Source organism: Megalops cyprinoides, unplaced genomic scaffold, assembly GCF_013368585.1.
Source record: "Megalops cyprinoides isolate fMegCyp1 unplaced genomic scaffold, fMegCyp1.pri scaffold_28_arrow_ctg1, whole genome shotgun sequence".
Taxonomy (NCBI): Eukaryota; Metazoa; Chordata; class Actinopteri; order Elopiformes; family Megalopidae; genus Megalops; species Megalops cyprinoides.
This window is the reverse complement of record NW_023494724.1, coordinates 341,597-365,618: the sequence shown is the minus strand read 5'-3', so window position 1 is coordinate 365,618 and position 24,022 is coordinate 341,597. Positions and strand designations below refer to the sequence as shown.

The window sequence follows — 24,022 nt, the reverse complement described above, 5'->3', positions numbered from 1 at the left end:
TGTCAGTCTTTGAAATGACTGACAACTGAATTTTATCTGTTTAACAGTGACAAAAGTTTAAACAATGGAAAAATAAGAACATTTATGTCAAGATGACAGTTATAGAAGCTTAAAGACACATGGGTATTCCTGAGTAATTTATTTTACAAAGGACAATGGGATTAGAACAAGCTGCACTTTTCTACCTGTCCTGTGTGCTTTGGCAACAGCATTTAAAATGATGAATTGTACAGAATCTGAGATATAGGAAGTACAGGTTAACAAAGCTATGCTGCCTTAATACTTCATGTATTACATTTTTTCTGCTATTTTTACATTACATTGCATTACGTTATTTAGCAGATGCTGACCCAGAGTGACTTCCAAATAAGTGCATCGCTATGCAAGAGGAGTTATCGAGAAGTACTACAAGTACTATCAGTAAGATACTGAGTTACGTGCTAAGCTAGTGCAGAGTGCTTTTAGACCCTCCCAGTCACATGGGAGGGTTGGGGGAAGGGCTCAGTCTAACACTCACCAGCCATTCAAATGGAAACTTTGGATTTGTTGTACTGTGCATCTTCTAAGAGTATGTTATTTCAAACTAAAGGTTATTTCTTTATTTGTTAGATATACATAAAAAGATTAAAGTAACATTTTGCTGATTATCTGTGCCATGGCTCCATTCCATTAGCCCAGATAATCAGGAGTTAACTGAACATTATTATGCTCCTCACCCCAGTCTCTGGAGTTTACAGTGTGGATCCTCCAGTCCAGCAGAGAGCGCTCTCACTCCTGAATCCTGCAGGTCATTGTCTCTCAGCTCCAGCTCTCTCAGCTCTGAGTGGTGTGAGCGCAGCACTGAGGCCAGATCATCACAGCAGCCCTCTGTGAGATTACAGCAACCCAGTCTGTGGAGAAAAAGAGACAGAATCTCTGCTCATTATATAAATACACACACTCCTCAAATTTGATACCTTTTCTGCTACTATGACAGAACAAGCCTGTGGTGAACAGCATTGTCTGCATTTCAACAAATGAATTCAGCACAAAACTGTACTTGATACCTATAATGAAAGGTATCAAGTACAGTTTTGTGCTGAATTCATTTGTTATTATATATATTATTTCTGTAGGAAATCCCTGAAAGAGTCTAACTCTTGGTGTTGTATAGGTCTAGAAAACGCTCCACCCACCCATAAGTTTTGTAGGCAGATGGTATACCTGCCATCCGAATGTGCTTCCCAGCTGTTGATACCATCACCCCCTGCAGACACATCATTGTTACCTCACATTTGCTTGGAATATCTGATTGGCTAAAGGAGCATTTATAAATGAATATAATATATATATAAATGATATATGATATAAATGAACAGAGATTTTGTTTTACATCCCTTACAAACTACACACAATGGGCTGCAGTGTTTCCGTAGTGGTAAGGAGCAGGGCTCGTAACTGAAAGGTTGTTGGTTCAATTCCCTGAATGGGTACTGCTGCTGTACCCTTGGGCAGTCACAGTTGCTACAGAAATATCTAGCTGTATAGATGGATAACATGTAAAGCTGTAACCTGTGGAAGTCGCTCTGGAAAGAGTGTGTGCTGAATGACAATAATGTACATCCCCTCATCATCTTTAAACGCTGACGAACACAGACATACAGTTCAGCAATACTTTCAAATGTCTTTGCTTGAGAACTGTATGTGTGTCTATATAGCTGATATAAATAAATACAAATGTAGATTCAAGTCCCAGTCAATGTGAACATTACATTACATTACTTCACTTAGCAGACACTCTTACCTAGAGCGACTTACAAATAAGTGCATCACTATGCTGAGTAGTTACGTAACATAATGAACATAAAATGTAACATAAGGTAATGAACATAAAATGCAGCACAACAGCATTTCTCATGTAATTGTCATGTGATGGTCAAAGATTGCGGTCCGGTCGACTGGCTGAGTTTAATGATTCAGAATTTGTTCTCATGGGGGATTTAAACTGGGACTGATTATCATCAGCATCTGATTCCATGAAAGGAATACAATATATGATGCTTTAAACCTCAGCATCAACCAAAGTTAGCAAGTCTCCCAGACTCAGGCGCAGCATGCAACATGGGTTTGTTTTGTGTCAAACAAAACATGGCGGAAGGCAGTGACAGCGCTCCGGAGATTTTTCAGCCTTCTAAGACGACTAAGTCTGAAGTGCGGTCGTATTTTGGTTTTGAGGGATTGACTGAAGATGGTCACCCTGTCTGCAGAACATGCAGAAAGAAAATCGCTGCGAAAGGGGTCAACACTTAAAATCTTTTGAGTCATCTGCGTGACCACCACCCACTACTTTATAGCGAATGCAAGGTAAGTTAACTTAGTTAGTACTACTGTTTCGAATTTTAATTATCATTAAAATCATGGTTGATTAATTACCACGCTTTGAAAAACTCATGTTAAAGCATCAACCAAAGTTAGCAACAGTCTCCTAGACGCACTCAGCATTATCGTGATATTCTGAAATGACCTACAAATTAGCCTATACTATACCAAGACTTTTAGAAAACAACATGCACAAGCAGACTTGACTCTTCCCTTTGCGCTTGATTTGCGATGAATAACGCATCCTTAGCGTCCTCACTCGGAAATTCACATCTTCCTTACAAGCTCATTTAAGCAACTGGAGCCATGCATGGGAATGTTGGAGCAGGTAACTGAATTTTTGCATTTAAAAACACATATCTGCACTTCATTTCAGAGTGTTTTTGTTGCCTGAAAAAGTAACGTCATCTATTAATGACCTAGTAGACTATTGTACAGTAATTCATTTTAAGGGACAGAACAGATGTAGGCTAGCCTATCGCTTTCTTTTGATGTGGGTATTTAGCAACAATAACAGTAATAGGCTTAATAATAATAATAATAATAATATTTGTTCCGCTCTGTTCTGCTGCTGTAGGCCTATGCGTCGTGTCTGCAGACTCTATTCGCCCATTGCACACGGTAACACGTTACATAGTTCTGTCACCCAACTAACACAGTTTGTTCATTTAAAATCCTACAGTCGTCGAATTGGTTGTAAAAGTGGAGAAACACTATACTCCTCTGTATTTATGTCAATTGTTGGGCTCACTGCAATTACTATCACTGTCTTCTTAAGACTCATTTGTATTTATGTAAATTTTGCACTTGGTCATTGCATATACTCAAATGCACATTTGATATGGTGTTCATATGTTTACTGAAGGTATTGGCTATGTCATTATTTTAATGTTTATGCAAACAAAAAGTGCATAGTGCTGCTGATTTTATTTGTGGTTTTCACTATAAAACTTGGTGAAATGATTTCAGTTTGTGTATCAGTACTTTTTGAACATTTTCAGCACGTTTTAAGAATACCACGATAATACTGATAACCGTGATACTTTTGGTCACTATAATCGTGATATTAAATTTTCATACCGTTTCATCTCTAGACCAGACGTTTTCATTCTTAAAGTCAAAACTGTTTAATAAGGATCCATATTTATTATTTTCTTGGAATCTCAATAAAATATCTTTGTGATGAACTGAAACGCAGAATTATGGCAAGGCCAAGACAACCCTTTTCAGTGGTGGCGCTTACTAATGCTTTAAAGGAGGAGCGGAGCACAACATCACCAATGCTTTAACAGAAAATCATAGACAGTCTGCCACAACACAGTGAAGAAATCACCTAGGCCAAAGGTAGGCCAACACGCTGTTCACTTGTCAGAGCCAGACATGTTTCATTCATAACTACATAACTATGTCTTTTGGTGGCATAGTATTCCCATATCTGTAATCTACAGTATAATTTGAAACTATATATATATATATTTGAACACATATACCAATGGTAAAAGCACACAATGCTATTACCCCTGAAGGACAGTTATTAATACTGAATTTCACCCATTACGACTGGTTAGTAAATCCCATGTATGTTTTCACAGGACTTTACTGCCAACAAAGCACACAGTAACCTTTAAATTTAGCCCTGGTATATCCTCTACACCTTTACTCTGAGACTGATACACAAAACGAAATTGAGACTGATCTTCTATTTTAACCACTCTGGAAGATGCCATATTCTGTATGTCGCCTCCATGTGTTTAATTCAATTATCACCAACATAATTGGTACCTCATGTAAGGATATTCCCTACACATAAGTGGTACCCCCCTCTAATCGTAGGCATTGTCCCTACAGCACGCTGGCCTCCTTGAGGACGTTGGGGTTGGTGTTTATCCTCCCGGCTGATCTTCAGGATTATTCTGAGGCACCTCTGTTGGTATGCCTCAAGTGCCTTCAGGTGCCTGCTGTATGTGGTCCATGTTTCTGACCCATACAGTAGGGTGGGTAGTACTACCACTCTGTAGACCAGAATTTTAGTCCTAGCCTGAAGGTCACGGTTTTCAAAGACCCTTTTTTGGAGTCTTCAGAAGGCTCTACTGGCATAGCTGAGGTGGTGGTGGATTTCAACATCAATGTTGGCTTTGGAGGAGAGATGTTCAGGGCCAGGCCAAGTTGCTTGTATGCCTTTGCAAAGGCATCCAGGATACACTGTAAATCCAAATCTGAGAAGAACACTAAAGCTTTGTCATCGGCATACTGCAGCTCCACGATGGATGCAATGGTAGTCTTGCTTTTAGCCCTGAATCTGTTGATGTTCAGAAGATTTCCATTGGTGCTGTACATGATTTTGACTCCCTAAGACAGATTTGTACCAATGAGGTAAAGGATGGTAGTAATGAAGACAGAGAACAGGATACGGTGATAATACAGCTTTGTTTGATGCCAGTGTTGACCCTAAAGGGCTCCGTTTCATCTCCACATCTGCTGAGTACTCTGGCAGACATATTGTCTTTTAGTAGTCTTAGTACTCTGATATATTTTTCAGGGGAACCAATTTCGCCAGAACTAGGCAAAGGGCCCGGTGGTTTACAGAATCAAGCACTTTGGTGAGGTCTAAAAAAGGCCATGCACAGTGGTTGATTTTGTTCCTGGGATTTTTCTTGGTGTTGGCTTGGAACTGTGAAAATCATGTCCATGGTGCTCCTGTTGGGATGAAAACCGTTTTGGGATTCTGGTAGTGTTTTTTCGAACAGGGGCAGGAGTCTGTTGGCCAAGATCCGAGCCAGTACTTTCCCTGTCGTGGAGAGCAGGGAAATGCTGCGGTAATTTCCACAGTCTGCTTTGTCCCCCTTCTTGAAAATTGAGACAATTAGGACATCCCTGAGTTGTGCAGTGATTTCCTCCTTCTCCCATATTATGCATAGCAGGTCATGGATATGTCTGAGGAGGTCTGGTCCACCTGCCTTTAGGACTTTGGCTGGGATTCCATCAGGGCCAGCGGCCTTGTGATTTTTCATCTTCCTGATGGCATCTTGAACTTCTCTCAGACTGGGTGGGGCTGCCATGTCCTACTCAATTGGATGTTGTGGGAGCTGGCGAAGATCCTCTATCTCAGGGGTGGGGTCCCTGTTCAGGAGGTCCTTGCAGGGGAACTTTAGGCGGCTCTGCCTTTTCTGCACCCTTCTTTTCCCACTGGACATGGATGGACATGTTGGAGCTGATAAGGCGCTGGTCAGTCCAGCAGTCATCTGCACTGGTCATTGCTCTGGTGAGAACAACCTCACGGTGGTATTTAGTGCGAACGATTTCATAGAAGATAAGGTGCCAAAGGTTAGAGAGAGGATGCCTCTAGGATGTTTTGAATTTGTTCTTTTGGCAAAAGAGTGTGTTGGTGATGGTCAGGCAGTGCTCTAAGCACTTTGTTAACAACAAGACTCCAATGGAATTTGTGTTGTCAGCTCCTTTGCTAATTGCGCCTCTCCACAGATTTTAGTTTTGACCCACTCTGGCATTGAAATCACCAGGTAGGATTACCTTGTCCTCCTTGGGGATGTTGGTTAGGACCTTGTTCAGCTCAGCGCAGAAGATCTCCTTGGCTTCATCTTGTGAGTCAAGTGTTGGAGCATACACAGTAATAACAGTGGTGTTTTGGTTGTTGGCAAGCGGCAGGCCTATGGTAATTAGGCATTTGTTAATGCCCACAAGAAACTCAGCAAAGTGGCAGATGAGGCCGTTTAAAATGGCAAAGCCCACACCGCGGATCCTCAGCTCATCAGCTGGTTTTCCTTTCCACAACAAAGTAGAACCCCCTTTCTCCCCTTTGAGCTGCCCTTCGTCAGCCAGTCGCATTTCAGACAGTGCAGCAATATCAATCTGGAATCTTCCCAGCTCTCTGGCAATGATGGCAGTTCGCCTTTCAGGTCGATTGCTGGATTGGCTGTCCATAAGAGTCCATGTGTTTCTGTTTCTGACCACGTAGTGGTGATCCCTCTGGATGCATGGTCCAGACAGGAAGTTTGAGGCAGGCTATGTTTAGGGCACCTTTTCTAGCTCCTTCCCCGACTGGGGTGAGCAGAGCGGATCCTGAATAGGACTGCTCAGTCGTGAGAGCAGCAGCCAGAAAGCCCTTCTGCCTCAGTCCAAGCGCTTAGTGCCTGATCAGACGCCCACTGTTTGTGTGCCAGGCTGTGGCTAGGAGCTCCCAGGCCTCACAGTCCTGCCCCCATGACCGCTAACTGATCGCCACAGGACTTTGACCCGAGATGTTTGTAGGTGAGATCCCCTTACGTGAGGACGCCTGCACGTGACATTTTTTAACTGTGGGGAGGCTGATGCGCCAACGCACGGTCCTTAGCAGAAGGGGACCAGAGTCCAATGGCATGAAATCCAAGACGACTGGAGACCACCCTCTGCTGCAGCCTTCATCCGCCTTCAGTGCCGTTGTGACTTGCAACATGCAGTCATCCTTCGCAAGTTCCGTCTTGAGGTCTTTGAGGATCACGCTTCCCCTGGAACCTCCCCCTCAACCTTCCGCCAAGGGTAACCCTACCAGGAGCAAAGCTCTGGACGGCATAGCTCTTGAGATCATTGGTACACACAAGCCTCTCCACCACAACAAGGTAGCGATCCAAGGAAAAGTCACTACTGGATTACCACAAACCGACATCAATCACACGCAGAGTTGCTACAGGACCAGGGTTGAGGATCACTGCTGTAGGAGACACATTCTTCCAGATGAGATGTTAAACCGAGGTCCTGACTTACCGTGGAAGTTAAAAGGTCCCACAGCACCTCTCTTAAACAGCAGGAGTGATTCTCACTCTCTGTCTATTTAATGATCCCCAGTTTAACTGGCTGATTAAAACCCTCCCTCTGCACCCCAGCAGGTGAGAGGAAGCATTGGAGATGGTGGTATTACACATAGCTGATGGTTCAGGTGAGTTAGGTTTCTCTTCCCACTGTTAAGTACTTTCACTTCCTTAAAAAGGGATTTTAGGCTCCTCAGTGGCTCAGTCTGTAAAAGCACCTGATGTTTTCTATGCAACTCTGAGCCCTACAATCCGGGTTTGATCCCAGCCATGTCATAAGCCAGCAATTTTCTGTCTTGTAGCTCATCAGTGACCCCTGATGGTCACATTCTAACCGCATAAAGACCCATGTCTGTGCAAGCTTAGCATGGGGACAGCGGTGTGTATAGAGGCGATGGCTGACATCACGTGTTTCAGAGGAAGGCACGTGTTTGTTGGTGTGGGTTGCAGCCACAGGGAACCTCCTACAACACAACCGGGCATTTGAAAATGGGAGAAAATGTGGGAAAATCATTGGGCAATCAAAATTTATATAATAAAGGAATTTTAACTGGTGCTTCCTTCTTCAGTTCCCTGCTTTAGCTGTTTCTACATTGAACTGCTTCAGTCCAGCTGCTGAATGACCTCTGTGGCATCCCTGAATATAGATCCGTATACAGTTACCCCTTTCTGTGAAACCGTCATCACCACTGCACTGGATATTTCAAATACCTGCAACACAACTGCATCACTGCCTTTTTATTTTTACCCACAGCTGAAACAGCCCCTGCCTACCTCCAAGAATTCATCCAGCCCTACACACCAGCCCGACTCCTGCGCTCAGCAGCAACTGGACACCTCGCTCCTTGCATGGTCAAGGCAGGAGGTGCTCGTTCTGCCAGACATCGGTGTTTCACCTACATCGCTCCCCAGTGGTAGAACGAACTCCCTGTCTCGCTACGGACAGCTCCTTCACCACATTTCTTTAGACTGGGCCTGAAGATGCACCTCTTCAGACTCTACCTGGACTGACCCAGCACACAATTGCGCCCCCCCCCCCCCACAATTCACCCCCCCCCCCAATCAGTGCAGTCGTAAATTGCTGTTTTTTAAATTGTGCTTTTTAAATTGTTTCTTGTTGCCGCCTTTACCCTGACGCTCATTGCGCCGTTTGAAGTTGTTGAAGTTTGCCGTTTGAAGGTGTATCCTATTAGTTGCCCTATAGGCTGTAATTGTACAAACCTGATAGTACTGTGCCCTCAAACAGACCTTGCTCTCAGCTGAGAACTGTCTCATTGTGGAACTGTACACATCCTGTCACTGTACTGTCGCTATACTTGCTGTATGCACTTTTGTAAGTTTACATTTACATTTACATTTATTCATTTAGCAGACGCTTTTATCCAAAACGACTTACATAGGTTACAGTTCTTTACAATGTTATCCATTTATACAGCTGGATATTTACACAAGTTGCTTTGGATAAAAGCGTCTGCTAAATAAATTAATGTAAATGTAGATTTCCTCACATGGAGCAGTGGAGTCAGTACTCATGCCAACTGTGTCTCTGCGCTACTGCTACCTGGTAAAGATTTGGTCATGCAGACACCTTTATGATAGTGTAGATGCTAATGTTGTCTCCACAATGCTGACAGTGGAGACTAATGCACCTTTATTTCTTGTGTTTTGATAGTGTAGATACTGATAATTTGGTAATGTAGATGTTGATGGTTTACGAGTACAGATACTGATGTTTTGGTAGTGTAGATGCGGATTGTTTGCTAGTGTAGATGCTGATGTTTTGGTAGTACAGATGCTGATGTTTGGCAGTGTAGATGCTGATATTTGGCAGTGTAGATGCTGATGATATTTGGCAGTGTAGATGCTAATGTTTGGCTGTGTAGATGCTGATGATGTTTGGCAGTGTAGATGCTAATGTTTGGCTGTGTAGATGCTGATGATGTTTGGCAGTGTAGATGCTGATGTTTGGCAGTGTAGATGCTGATGTTTGGCAGTGTAGATGCTGATGTTTGGGAGTGTAGATGCTGAGGAATTGGTGTGCATGCAATCCTCTCCCCTGCAGTAGGCCAAGCCATGAATGAATGAGGAGAGAAGGAAAAATGAGAGAGACAGAAGGAAAATACCTGTTTCTTCTCACATCATTGCAGAACTCCACATTGGCAATCTATGATATCAGTGGTGTTCTCCTCTTCACCTCGTGCATTGCGACCACATCACAATCGTGCCAATAATCCCGAGACACCCACTTTCATACATAATTATTAATAAAGGAAAGATTAACTGATGAAGATCATAAGCATTAGTGCTTACCTCATAGCCTGTATATCACACAGTGGACTCCTCAGTCCAGCACAGAGCAGCTTCACTGCTGATTCTCCCAGCTTATTGCTACTGAAGTCCAGCTCTCTCAGCTGGGAGCTGGCTGACTGGTGGAGAGCTGAGGCCACGAGATCACAGGACTTGTCACTGAAACGACACTGATCCATTCTACAAAGGGAAAACAGGCTCTTCTTACAACAGGACAAGTTCTCTGAATGAGAAAGAGGATCCTACAAAGACACTGAAGACACTTTTTGCAATGAGACTCTACATGTATTCAGTACAAAGGAGAACATTCATACTCATAAAACTGCACTGTAAGAATAGTAGCTTCAGCAATAATCAATCCCTACTTTGAAGTCTGCACCCAATTCAGTTCTTTGAGCTTCATACCTGCTACTGTTCTGGTCCTCCAAAGAGACACCTGTCACAGCCAACCATGACTGGGGACAGCCTTCAGTTTAAAATTACATACAAAGTTTCATCCTCCCAGACAGTATCATATTGCAATGGAGGAAATTTTTGATACACCAATAAGTCGACATGATCATAACATAAAATAAATGATCATCACCATCACTGTTACTAAAAAATGCTCTTTTTCATTCACAATAATAATGTTTAGTCTCCCGTTGGCCACTGCTGTTTACAGTGGAAATATCATGGTTGTGTACTAAGGTAAAAAATACAGTTTTACATTTTAATGTGCATTGTAATATACTATTCCACAGAATTCCATGAATGTTACTGTTTGATTAAATGGTCAGTTTATATGAATCTCCTGAAAAAAGAGCCGACAGACTGAGATGCCACTGTCACATACATAAGCAAGTAAGCAAAAAAGAAATATGCTAACGCCTGGCATGTTGTTTATATTCAAATAAAAATGAAGTAAAAATAATTAATGAGAGGATTCCCACCTCAGAGTGGATACTTTGCCCAGTCCAGTACAGAGCAGCTCCACTCCTGAACTTCCCATCTGACAGAAGCTCACATCCAGAGTCTGCAGTTTACAGTTTGGACTCATCAGTGCAGCACTCAGCAGCTTCCCTTCTGATTCTCCCAGCTTATTCTTGCTGAGGTCCAGCTCTGTCAGGGGTGAGGCGGCTGACTGGAGAGCTGAGGCCACAATTTCAAAGGACTTCTCTGTAAGGTTACAGTTACTGAGTCTGAAAAGACAAAAAGCATAAAAAAAACATTCATGATCAAATATTCACTACAACAAAAGCATTTCTACTTAAAACTGTGTCTTAGAGAAATGTAACTACCTGATCCTGTACATCTGCATGGGAAGACCCTGAAAAGCTTTTACAGAGTTAACTTTTTTATCAAAGTACATTAACAGCATTTAATTCTCCTATTGATACCATTTATTTTAATGACGTTTACAGCAGTGACCATCCCAGCACTGATTGTGGTGTCGTGTCTGTGGAAGTGTTGGTCCTCCTCCCAGGACTAAATCCTCCATCTCTGCTACTGCGTCTGCCTGCAGTGCTGCTGCTGTGAGACTCTCTGCTACTCCTGAGGTTCCTGATAACCCAGCCACCTGCTGCTGCTGCCTCCATCCTCACAACCCAGCGTTTCTGTCAGATGGCAGTGTAGCATAATGATAAAAGAGCAGGGCTTGTAACCAAATGTTTGCCAAGTTGATCCCTTTTTGACCCTGCTGCTATTCCCTTGGGCAAGGTACTTAACCCAGAATTGCCTCAGTAAATATTCAGCTGTATACATGTAAAAACTGTAACATATGAAATTCACTGTGGATAACAGCGTCCGCTAAATGACAATAATGATGATGTGATGATGAGATTACCATAGAAAACTTTCAAATGTCTTTGCTTGAGCACTGTAAGTATGTGTGTGTGTGTGTGTGTGTGTGTGTGTGTGTATTTGATATAGATATTTACACATCACGGTTTCTGCTAGGATTTTTTTTTTTTTTTTGCCGGTCCGGTGTCCGGAAAGAATCTATTTTACTGGACAAATCTGAAACTTACCAGTCACGCTTCCATAACAGTGTATGTTACAAACTCAAATATAATGTACACCTAGGTTGATGTAAGAATGACAACGACCTCAAATCAGTTTAACTATTTAATTAACAGTAACGATTAAGCAAAAAGAACAGCAGCTATTGAGCAAAACCTCAACATTAGCCGCTAAAACGTAAGCTATTACAAAATATCTGTAACCTATAACATCTGTAGCCTGTTTAAAAAAAAGGCTAGGCCTACATGGCATCAAATGTAGCCTATAGGCTACCAGGTGACATTTTATTTTCTCCTTTTTTCATTGCGGCAAAGTCCTCTGTGTCTGTGCACTGTTTGCAACTTGCAATGCGCATAAGCCGCGTCACTCTCTCCTCCTCCAGACGACTTTGCAGCACCATCTTAATTTGATTCTGCAGAGAGAAGCCCCTCTCTGCGGGCATGCTCGACACGGGCAGAACACAGCCAATTTTAGCCAGTGTAGCCCAGTCGGGGCTCGGCTGTTTCGCTGTCAAAATACAAATGTCCTGTTTAAGGATTGCCTTCGTTATAGCGATGTTTTGTATGAGCATTATTACCGGACATTTTGACCGGCAACCCTTTTACTAGGCAAAAACCGGTAATTACTGGATAACGCAAACTTGGATACACATATAGACTGGAGTTTCAATCAATGTGGACACAAAGTACAGCACAACAGTTACTAAATCAATTAAAAAACAAAGCACTCTGAAAGAATAAATAACAATGAATATTAGCAATAACTCCTGTTACAGCCATAGGTTTCTACAAAACTGCTTGCTTCAACAGAGACTATTACATCATCCCCCGGTCAACCAGTTAAGTTTAATGATTCAGAATTTGTTCTCATGGGGCATTTAAATTGGGACTGGTTATCATCAGCACCCGATTCCATTAAAGGCAGACAGTATGTGACACTCCAAACCTCATGAAAGTTGTTTATTTGACCACATAGTAGTAATAATAATAAATGACCTTCACTAGGTCAGAATTGAACTAAAGGACCGTAAAAATCTCTGCAATTGGCATTTTTATGACAGTAAAAATTGTGCCATAAATCGACACCTGCTGAGTACTCTGGCAGACATATTGTCATGTAGTAGTCTTAGTACTCTGATATATTTTTCAGGGGAACCAATTTCGCCAGAACTAGGCAAAGGGCCTGGCGATTTACAGAATCAAACACTTTGGTGAGGTCTATAAAGGCCATGCACAGTGGTTGATTTTGTTCCTGGGATTTTTCTTGGAGCTGGTGAGCTGTGAAAATCATGTCCATGGTGCTCCTGTTGGGACGAAAACCGTTTTGGTATTCTGGTAGTGTTTTTTCGAACAGGGGCAGGAGTCTGTTGGCCAGGATCCTAGCCAGTACTTTCCCTGTCGTGGAGAGCAGGGAAATGCTGCGGTAATTTCCACAGTCTGCTTTGTCCCCTTTCTTGAAAATTGCGACAATTAGGACATCCCTGAGTTGTGCAGTGATTTCCTCCTTGTCCCATATTATGCATAGCAGGTCATGGATATGTCTGAGGAGGTCTGGTCCACCTACCTTTAGGACTTTGGCTGGTATTCCCCTCAGCAAGATCAGGTGGCAGTGTACCATTGTGGTAAAAGAGCAGGGCTTGTAACCAAAAGTTTGCTGGTTTGATTCCCTGCTACTATACCCTTGGGCAAGGTCTCTAACCCAGAACTGCCTCAGTAAATATCCAGCTATATAAATGGAATACATGTAGAAATTGTAAATGAGTCATTCCATGCCAACTCACCCAGAATTCAGAACTCTTCCCAGTTCACGTCATGGATTTTCTCGAAAAATGTAAAAACTTCAACTAAATTCATGGGACCTCGCAAAATCCTATAGCTCTACTCCAAATACTTTTTTAGTTATGAATTTTTGAAGTTTGGCCCTCTGAGCTAAATTTCATCATTTTTGCGACTCTTTGTACGTGTATTATAAGCCTCACCAATATTTTTTACTGGATTGGGTTGAAATTTGTACGGATCATCCAAGAAATCATAAGGATAATTTGCAATATGTATTCATGTAAATAGTTGTGCTGAATGTTTTACAGTAATCAAATTAATGAAAAAAAAAAATAATTTTCAGAATCAAAATTTGTAAGGCCTTGAAAGACACTGAACCCAGAATGCCTGCTGGTGCTAATACCTTGGACACTTGCCTTTTAAAGCTGGCTGAAAATTTAATTACCAAACCTGTCTCTAAGCTTTACTGCTCAGCTGAACATAGTGCTGAGGTTAAAGCTCAGATAAAACACTCCTTACATGATAATACAGTGAAGCACAGTAAGCATTTAGGTCTGGTGACAGCTGTATAACTACCGCTTCTGTAGTAGTCACTGATATTGAATAAGCTGTAGACAATGAAGAGCACTGTGCTGCCTTACTGAATGCACTCCATTGAGTCTTGTATTACAAGTGATAAATGAGCGGAAACTGATTCTTAAAAATTGATGATGTGATTTTAACTGATGGGTTTTCAAACAGCCCATTACAGCTTATCACAACATAAAAATATGAAATATTTCAGTAGAACTTGGAATCTAATCATGTTGTTTTGTGTAACAAAAGGAACAGCCGAAGAAGTGAAGATGGCTCAGCGTGTGAGATGCACCCAAGAAAAAATGTATTTTACTGTAAATGAGGTGCAGGTAAAATGTTCAAACTGTAAATTCCATTTGATGTCCTGCTGATGTGTGTTTCTGCAGTGCAGAGGAAGTGAGTATATTGTGATGTGTGTTTCTGCAGTGTAGAGGAAGTGAGTATATTGTGATGTGTGTTTCTGCAGTGTAGAGGAAGTGAGTATATTGTGATGTGTGTTTCTGCAGTGTAGAGGAAGTGAGCATATTGTGATGTGTGTTTCTGCAGTGCAGAGGAAGTGAGCATATTGTGATGTGTGTTTCTGCAGTGTAGAGGAAGTGAGTATATTGTGATGTGTGTTTCTGCAGTGCAGAGGAAGTGAGTATATTGTGATGTGTGTTTCTGCAGTGTAGAGGAAGTGAGTATATTGTGATGTGTGTTTCTGCAGTGCAGAGGAAGTGAGTATATTGTGTTGTGTGTTTCTGCAGTGTAGAGGAAGTGAGTATATTGTGTTGTGATGTGAATGATGCCGCTCTGTGCATCAGCCATAATGGCTCTTAGTGATGGGGACATGCAGACCTGTCACTGGGCTCCCTCTGAAAGCTCCCTGTGGCCAGAAAACCACAGGTGGAGAGGACTTGCCTCTGCACTTGTACAGCAGTATTGCATCTAGTTGGGCTCTCCAGTGCTGGGATCAACAGCATGCAAATATATAGGAAGAAGCAGTGCTGTACCATTCATACTCATGCACCATAAAGTCTGCCTAATCTCTGAATGCACACTCATGGAATAAAGTACCATTAACCACATCCTCCAAAAGTGCTAGTGCATTAAGTGGAGCAACAGACATCTACAGTACATATTGTAGATATAGGTATATCATGTCTTTGTTAAACTCTCACACCAGTAAAAATAATTTGGTTATGGCAGCAATGCTGTCACATCAATTGAAATCACATTGTCATTCAATTTCCAAATGCTGGATTTATATTATGACAGTATCTCATTTAATCTTTTCATTGAGGAACAATTCAAAAACCTGTATAGTCTATTTAACCTATAGTCTATAACTTTATAACTTTCAGCAATAAATAGACTAACCTATAGTCTATTTAACCTATAGTCTATTTATTGCTGAAAGTTATCACTACCTGTAATATAGACTTGTATTGAATTTTCCATATATATTTTTTTTATTATTTCTGCCATTTAGCAGATGCACTTATCCAGAGCAACTTACATAGGTTACAGTTTTTTACAATGTTATCCATTTACACAGCTGGATATTTACTGAGGCAGTTGTGGGTTAAGTACCCTGCCCAAGGGTACAGTTGCAGTGCCCCAGCGGCAGCCTTTCGGTCACGAGTCCTGCTCCTTAAACACTATGCTACACTGACGCCCACACATTGCTGTTTCTTCAGCATTTTCACTGTTCATTTAATGCTGTCTTTACTGTATTTCAGTGAGTAATGTTTAAACATAGGAAAACTCATGCCTGTAACACACTGTTCAGCCTAAAGGCGTAGTTCGTTCACATGGACCATATTTGAAGTACACACACTGAGGTACACGCATTCTCACATCAAGTTAAAGGTTTCGAAGTCAAAGTGCTGCCATGGCTTTCTGCACACGCAGAATTTAGCATGAAATCTGGGAGCCAGCCTGCTTTATAAATGAGGCCCCTGGATCCTAACTATGCTGCCCTACATTACAGCTGTGACTGCAACAGTAGCAATAATGAACATATCTGGTGGTTCATAATAAAGCAGTTAATAAAAATACTGAGAAGAGATTTTTGTATAGTATAGTATAGTATATAATAGCACTCAAAAATTCAATATTCCAATGTAACATTAAAGTGGAAACAGGCCACATTTCTGAACTACTTTACACTGTCTTGCCAGTACAGGCAATTTTAATATTATCTCTATGAATGTTATTTGATTTTTCTTTTAAATTTTGTGATTCTTTAATGAGCATTGAAAAGACAATTGAAAGAGATTTTAATTATATGGCAACATGGTATATCTAAATATATAGCATCATATTCTAACATACATTTTTTCACAATAACCATGGTATATTAGAAAAGTGATACTCATGTTAATACTCACAGAGCCTTTCTGCAGCACCTCACAGCTGGAACCAGTCTCCTGCGCCCCTCGTCTGAGGTGTTGTATTTCCTCAGGTCAAACTCATCCAGCACCTCCTCTGACATCAGGAGCATATAGGCCAGGGCAGAGCAGTGTGCAGGTGAGATCCTTTCATGACTTTCTGAGCTCAGGTACGTTTGGACCTCCTTCACAAATGAATCATCATTCAGTTCAGCCAGACAGTGGAACAGATTGATGCACCTCTCTGGGGAGGAATCATCCCTCTTCAACTCCTTGATGTACTGGACTGTTTTCTTGATGCTCTCTGAGTTACTTCCTGTCTTTGTCAGAAGGCCTTTGAGAAGCTTCTGATTGGAATCCAATGAGAGGCCGAGAAGGAATCGCAGGAAAAGGTCCAGGTGCCCATTCTTACTCTCCAGGGCCTTGTCAACAGCTCCCTTGTGCAAGTCATAGATTGACTGATTGAAGAATAGAAACTTTTTACTTGATAATCCTGTTAATGTATTTACATTCTTGACTACATATGAGTGAAGTACATACAACGCAGCCAGATACTCCTGGAGGCTCAGATGCACAAAGCAGTACACTTTCTTCTGGTACAGCACAGACTCCTCTTTAAAGATCTCTGTGCACACCCCAGAGTACACCGACGCTTCAGTGACATCAATACCACACTTTCTCAGGTCCTCTTCATAGAACATGAGAGTGCCATCTTCCAGGTGTTGAAAAGCCAGCTGCCCCAGTTTCAGAATGATGTCTTTATCCAGCCCCAGAGGCTTTTGTGGATCTGTCTCATTTCTTCCCTGATATTTCTGATTCTTGATGTTGGACTGAATGAGCAGGAAGTGGGTGTACATTCCAGTCAGAGTTTTAGGGATTTCTCCACAGTCAGCTTCACCCAACAGTCGCTCCAGAACAGTAGCAGAAATCCAACAGAAGACTGGTATGTGACACATGATGTAGAGACTCCTGCATGATTTCATGTAAGAGATAATTCTGCTGGCCTGGTTCTCATCACTGAATCTCTTCCTGAAGTACTCCTCCTTCTGTGGGTCACTGAACCCTTGTATCTCTGTCAGCCGGTGGACATATCTGGGAGGAATCTGATTGGTTGCTGCTGGCCGGGAGGTGATCCAGAGGAGAGCAGAAGGAAGTAGATTTCCCTTAATGAGGTTTGTCAGCAGCACATCCACTGAGGATGTCTCTGTTACATCAGACAATACCTTGCTGTGTTGGAAGTTGAAGGAAAGTCTGCTTTCATCCAGACCATCAAAGATGAACACAACTTTTTCAACATCAGACTCAATGTTTTCAATTCCTTTCATTTCAGGGTGGAAGACATGCAGAAGCCCAAACAGACTGTATTGTTCATCATTAATCAAGTTCAGCTCCCGGAAAGAAAGAACAAACATGAAACGAACATCCTGATTGGCTTTTCCTTCTGCCCAGTCGAGAATGAACTTCTGCACAGAGACTGTTTTTCCAATGCCAGCGATCCCCTTCGTCAGCACAATTCTGACGGGTTTCTCTTGTCCAGGTAAGGGTTTAAAGATGTCATTGTAGTTGATTGCAGTGTCTTGTGTGGTCTGTTTCCTGGATGCTGTCTCAACCTGCCACACCTCGTGCTCATTATTGACGCCCTCACTGTCCCCCTCTGTGATGTAGAGCTCTGTGTAAATACTGTTGAGGAAGGTGTTTTTCCCTGATGTCATAACCCCTTCAAATATGCACTCAAACCTCTTCTTCAGACTGGATTTCAGTTTCTCTTGGACTCTTTGTGCACATTTCTCTGTAGAAATGAAGGCATTTTCAGAACAGACTGTTGCAGAAGGGTGTGAGCATATTATGTGTTATTAAACAGCAGTTGTGTCTGTTGATAGTTATGGTGTGAGTGAGATAAATTGGTGAGGTTTTCCAAGAGATTGTAATAATAATACAGTGAGAATCATCTTACTATTTTCTGCTTCCAGGTTCTGATCACTGTAACATGGGGGTGAAGCATCTACAATCATGGACTGCAGGGAAATAGAGACACCAGTTAAACCAGAGCTTAAGAACACAGAATAAAAAGGTTATAAGAAAACTAAGAAATAGTTGTAGAAAATACATAATTTCAGTTGAAGAAACATTAACATCTTTTCAGTGAGGAGATTAGATGAAAATGAACACAGGACAAACTGAGTAGGTATAAGATATGCAGAGTGAGGTGAATGAGTGAGTGTGTGAGACAGCCAGGTGAATGGCTTTATACTGGACAGACAGATTCAGATGAATGAGGTTAAATGACAGTCAATCCAGCCAGTCAGTAAATAATGGGATTACACAGCCAAATGAATGAATGAATCCAGGACAGATTTAAGTGAATAAGCAAATCCAGGTGGAGTGACTGTAGGTGCAGGTAGATTCAGGTGAAAGAGTGACTGCAGGTACAGGCAGATTCAGGTGAATGAGTAACTCCAGGTACAGGCAGATTCAGGTGAATGAGTCACTCCAGGTACAGGCAAATTCAGGTGAATGAGTGACTCCAGGTGCATGCAGACTCAGGTGAATGAGTGACTCCAGGTGCATGCAGGTTCAGGTGAATGAGTGAAGTCCTTTACCTGCTGGCAGAGTCTCTGCTGGCTCATCTGCTCACACACTGCAGAGATGGACTGGAGCTCTGACAGCTCACTGCAGACACAGGAATACACATTTAATCAGTGCTTGGGCAATGAAATGGCTCAGTTAGGAGCATCATAAAGCTCGAACACTTGCAAGGAGCATTTTCCCTGGTGATATGAACCAGTTTTGTATCATAAAATATTCACTGAGCTTCTACAGGGACTTTGCATTTAAGGTAAAATGTAGAAGACAGAAAAATCAGAATGTTCTTTATGTTTCACAGTGATCCCTAGTAGAAATTTCTGCATCTGTTAAAAGTGTTTTACAAGATGTGTGTGTGGATTTGAAATGAAGCAATTTAAAAAATTGTATTTATGATTATGTCAATTTGTCCAATTACTTTTGAGCCCCTGAAAATGGAGGGACTATGTATAAATATTACTGTGATTCTTAACGGTTTATAGGATATTTTTGTCAAACCCCTTGAATTAAAGCTGAACGTCTGCACAGAGTCGGGGACGGGAGGTTCCCGTTGGTGAGAATTTATTCCCTGTTGGAATAGGCCATTTGTTGGATTGTGCAGGTCACCAAAGAAAAAAAAAGCAGAGGGAGACTGAACCACAGAACTGCACCAAACGGATGCATGGCAGAACATTAGCTAAGAAATGCTGCTATATATACGACACACAAGTGCAAACATATACAGTACACAGGGGGTACACAAATCAATAGAAACACTTAACAAACAATGAACTTTTACTGAAGAATACATTTCAAAGCTTCAGTCCTTTCTGGAAAGCTGTTAAACAAGTTTTGAACTGTTTCTAGTGGAATTTTGGACCATTCTTCAAGAATGAAAGCCTGCAGTTCTTTGAGAGATGAAGGAGGTGGAAATGTACCTTGTACTGAACGTTCCAGAACCCCCCATAAAGGTTCAGTGAAGGTTAACTCTGGGGGATGGGCAGACACGGAACAGGCTGACTATATCCTGGCGATATTAATCCGTCTAACGGATTAATGTGTGTATGGGGATGTTATCATCTGGGAATATGAGAAAACCTTGATGAAACTATGTTTACAAAATGAGGTGTACCTGGTCACCTAAAATGGCCTTGGCTGGAATTCTATCCTGCATAGTATTTATCAGACCCACTAACTGAAAGAAGATGGCAGCCTATATTACAACAGATCTACCCACATGTTTAACAGGAACAGGTAATATGGGTTGAAGGTATCCTTTGGCTTTCTCCAAATATTAACCCATCCAGATGTAGGGAAAAGAGTAAAGGGTTCATCAGATGATATTACTTTCTTTTGCTAGTCAGAAATGCAGGTTTTGTGCTCATTACACCAGGTTATCTGTTGTTGCATGTCAGCCTTGGTTACAAGGGGTTTGCAGATGGCAGCTGTGTAATATATGTATCAGCTTTGTGAAACTCATGATATACCGTTTTGTTGAGACTGGTCAGGGAATTATATATTCAGTTCTGTGGTCATTTTTGAGACTGTTGTTTTTGTGGGTTTTAGCAACTATCCTGTTGAAGGGACCCTATATCCCTGTTGGTGAGCATTTTTTCTTGTGACCACTGTTCCTATTTCCTGTAGCAGGTTTTCCTTGTTTAGCATATGCAATTATGATGTTAGAGACATAATGTTCTGTGACTGATGACGCTTCAATATGGGCAAAAACTATTTAAACTTTCAAAATCTGGTAAATCTCTTATGTTGCCATAGAAATTCAAATATTAAAGTGTTAATTTTAAAAAGTCTTTATACCTTAAACGTTGGGGTGATTAGTACTGACATTAATAAAGAAAGACATACATAAGCTGTATACATAGAAGCAATATATATGTGTGCATGTATGTATTTACAAGTGAGAAAAAATGAAAATCAATGCATACTTAAAATTCCTTTGGCGAAAAAATAAGAGTAAATGTACTGTTTAATAAATACCTTATATCTTTACAGGTGAAGTAAACTGTCATGAAAAGTTTATTTTTTATGGCAAAAAAATGCATCTTGATGTTGTAAGGGAGCTAGTTAGGAACAGCCTATTACACACTGACATAGATGGCAAACCCTCCCTCTGCACCCCAGCAGGTGAGAGGAACAGTGGCAGATGGTGGTATTACACATAGCTGATGGTTCAGGTGAGTTATGTGTCTCTTCCTACTGTTAAGTACTTTCACTTCCTAAAAAAAGGGATTTTAGGCTCCTCAGTGGCTCAGTCTGTAAAAGCACCTGATGTTTTCTATGCAACTCTGAGCCCTACAATCCGGGTTTGATCCCAGCCATGTCATAAGCCAGCAATTTTCTGTCTTGTAGCTCATCAGTGACCCCTGATGGTCACATTCTAACCGCATAAAGACCCATGTCTGTGCAAGCTTAGCATGGGGACAGCGGTGTGTATAGAGGCGATGGCTGACATCACGTGTTTCAGAGGAAGGCACGTGTTTGTTGGTGTGGGTTGCAGCCACAGGGAACCTCCTACAACACAACTGGGCATTTGAAAATGGGAGAAAATGTGGGAAAATCATTGGGCCATCAAAATTTTTATAATAAAGGAATTTTAACTGGTGCTTCCTTCTTCAGTTCCCTGCTTTAGCTGTTTCTACATTGAACTGCTTCAGTCCAGCTGCTGTATGACCTCTGTGGCATCCCTGAATATAGATCGGTATACAGTTACCCCTTTCTGTGAAACCGTCATCACCACTGCACTGCTACACTGTGTGTCCAGGATATTCCAAATACCTGCAACACAACTGCATCACTGCCTTTTTATTTTTACCCACAGCTGAAACAGCCCCTGCCTACCTCCAAGAATTCATCCAGCCCTACACACCAGCCCGACCCCTGCGCTCAGCAGCAACTGGACACCTCGCTCCTTGCATGGTCAGAGCCCAGTTAGCAAGACGAAAAGGAGAAACAAGCTCAAAATATCATTATATGACTACACACCCGCTCAAAAGCATCATGGACTTTCATTATTTCCAAAGAGTATTTTACCAGAAGTGAACCTGCTTTGCTTCATAAATAGTCACTGACTTTATACCGGGATTTACTTTATATACAGTATATATGTATAAACGGTGTTGATGCAGAGGTTAGTAGTAAAATAGTAAAATTTGCAGATGATACAAAACTAGGGAGTCTAGCCAACCGTATAGAATCAGCTAAGGTAATACAGGAAGACCTAAACAGCATCCAAAAGTGGGCAGATACCTGGCAGATGACATTCAATTTAGCTAAATGTAAAGTCTTGCATGTGGGAAATAAGAACCTGAGACAAGACTACTTCATGGGGGGGAAAAAAAACTAGAATGTGCTCAATTCAAAAAAGACTTGGGAGTAATAGTTGACCCAAGCTTAACAGGATCTAGGCAGTGTGCCGTAGCAGTAAAAAAGGCCAACAGGATGTTGGGATATATAGCCAAAAGTATTGATTATAAATCTAAAGAGGTTATGTTGAAATTATACAATGCTTTAGTCAGACCTCACTTGGAATATTGTGTGCAGTTCTGGGCACCGCACTATAAAAAAAGATATGGAGGCTCTTGAAAAAGTTCAAAGAAGGGCATCTAAATTAGATCCTGGCATGAGATATAAAAGCTATGAGGAAAGATTCAAGTTACTTAACCTATTTAGACTTAGCAAGAGGAGACTTAGGGGTGCTCTAATAGAGGTTTTTAAATGTATAAAAGGACTCAGTAAGGTTAACTATAATAGATTTTTTAGGGTGAGTTCAGACTGTAGAACAAGGGGACACAAATGGAAACTAGTGAAGAGTAAGTTCCACACTGACATGAGGAAGTACTAATTTACACAAAGAGTTATCAATACATGGAATAGGTTGCCAGCTCATGTAGTTGAGGCAGAGATTCTTGCTGTGTTCAAGTCCAGACTTGATGCAGTTTTGGATTCTCTTTAACTGAAATGGCAAGCTTAGTTGGGCCGAATGGCCTGTTCTCGTCATAATATGTTCTTATATTCACCTCAGGAATGGGACAGACCTCACCAGCTCATTTAATCATCATGAAGAGCACATGGTTACAGACACACTCCGTCTGACTTTGGACCAGCGCGAGTGAGACACGAGACTGTTTGAAGTCTGAACGGGTTGTAAATTGAGGAAGAGCAGAGATGTGTTGGACAGGGACCACACATGGATAATACAAACACAGTGCTGCCCTGATACAGGGCCTCACCCAGCCTACAGCCCCTCTGCTGCTGCTCTCTTACGAGTCCCCCCTGAGGAGCGGGACCATGTGTTTGGGAAAGAACATTTAGCGGCTCAGTTCTGCATGTGCTGTTTGTGTCTAAAAATGAACCTTTTCGACAAAATTAACCATCTGAAGCATTTTTTCAAAATAGATTCTTTCTGTAGAGCTGCTCAAACTTTCCATGTTACAATGAGACCTACTGTTGCATGGAAGTCAGGGCAACCAGCCCTCTCGTTCAGAACATGCTGAATGTCTAAGGTTGTAAAATTCCTTAAATGGTGACAATGAGTGTGTCCTTCACATAATAAATGCAATCTTTACTATTGCGGAGACATAGTGACTGTATGTGGTTACAGATGTCTTGCCAAACACTGGACAAAAATTATGTTATAATTCTGACACTCTGCACTCATAATAATTGAGTGTTTTCAACATACAAATCACGAGCATAACCCTATTTACATCATCATTATAAGTTCACTAATTTAGCATATTGTGTTTAATGCTGTTAGTATTTTGTTTATGCTGACTGCACTAAACACAAAGAATGCACTAGTGCTAAGTTAAAGGAATGATTGCTCATCAGAGACATTTGAACAAAGCTCTATTAGAGACATTATGGTATACAATTCTTCTATGATGCACTCTGGAACAGAAATCAGAGGAAATTAAGCTCAATGCTTCTGACGGCAGTCTGGACACCGTTATTCAGTTACGTGGACATTGTGAAAAATGTTTGAGGCATGCTTGTTGTACAGTTATACAGGGATTGCAAATTGATAGTAAAATATTAAGAACACACAGAAAAAGGTGTGATGTATCCCTATACTTATATAAGCTTGCAGTATTAATACTACATAAAAAGTTGCATTTTAATCGTGTTCTTGGTTTTGTTCAGTGAGATTCTGTCAGATCATACCAGAAAGTCATTTCAGTTCTGGTCCATGTGCAGCAGATTCTGTTCAAAGTTAAGATGAAAAGATGGACCCATACTAGACTTGACC

General features: G+C 41.4%; 1 protein-coding gene across 1 annotated transcript in view; it reads right to left on the bottom strand.

The window, feature by feature from the left end:
• The window catches only part of LOC118772321 (NLR family CARD domain-containing protein 3-like), a 97,134-nt gene that overhangs the window by 13,579 nt on the left and 59,533 nt on the right, over positions 1-24,022 (bottom strand). The window contains exons 9-10 of the mRNA XM_036520592.1: positions 16,195-17,983; positions 717-890 (exon numbers count right to left, since the gene is read on the bottom strand). Of these exons, the coding sequence (XP_036376485.1) occupies positions 717-890; positions 16,195-17,983 (1,963 nt within the window). The remainder of the gene's footprint in view (positions 1-716; positions 891-16,194; positions 17,984-24,022) is intronic.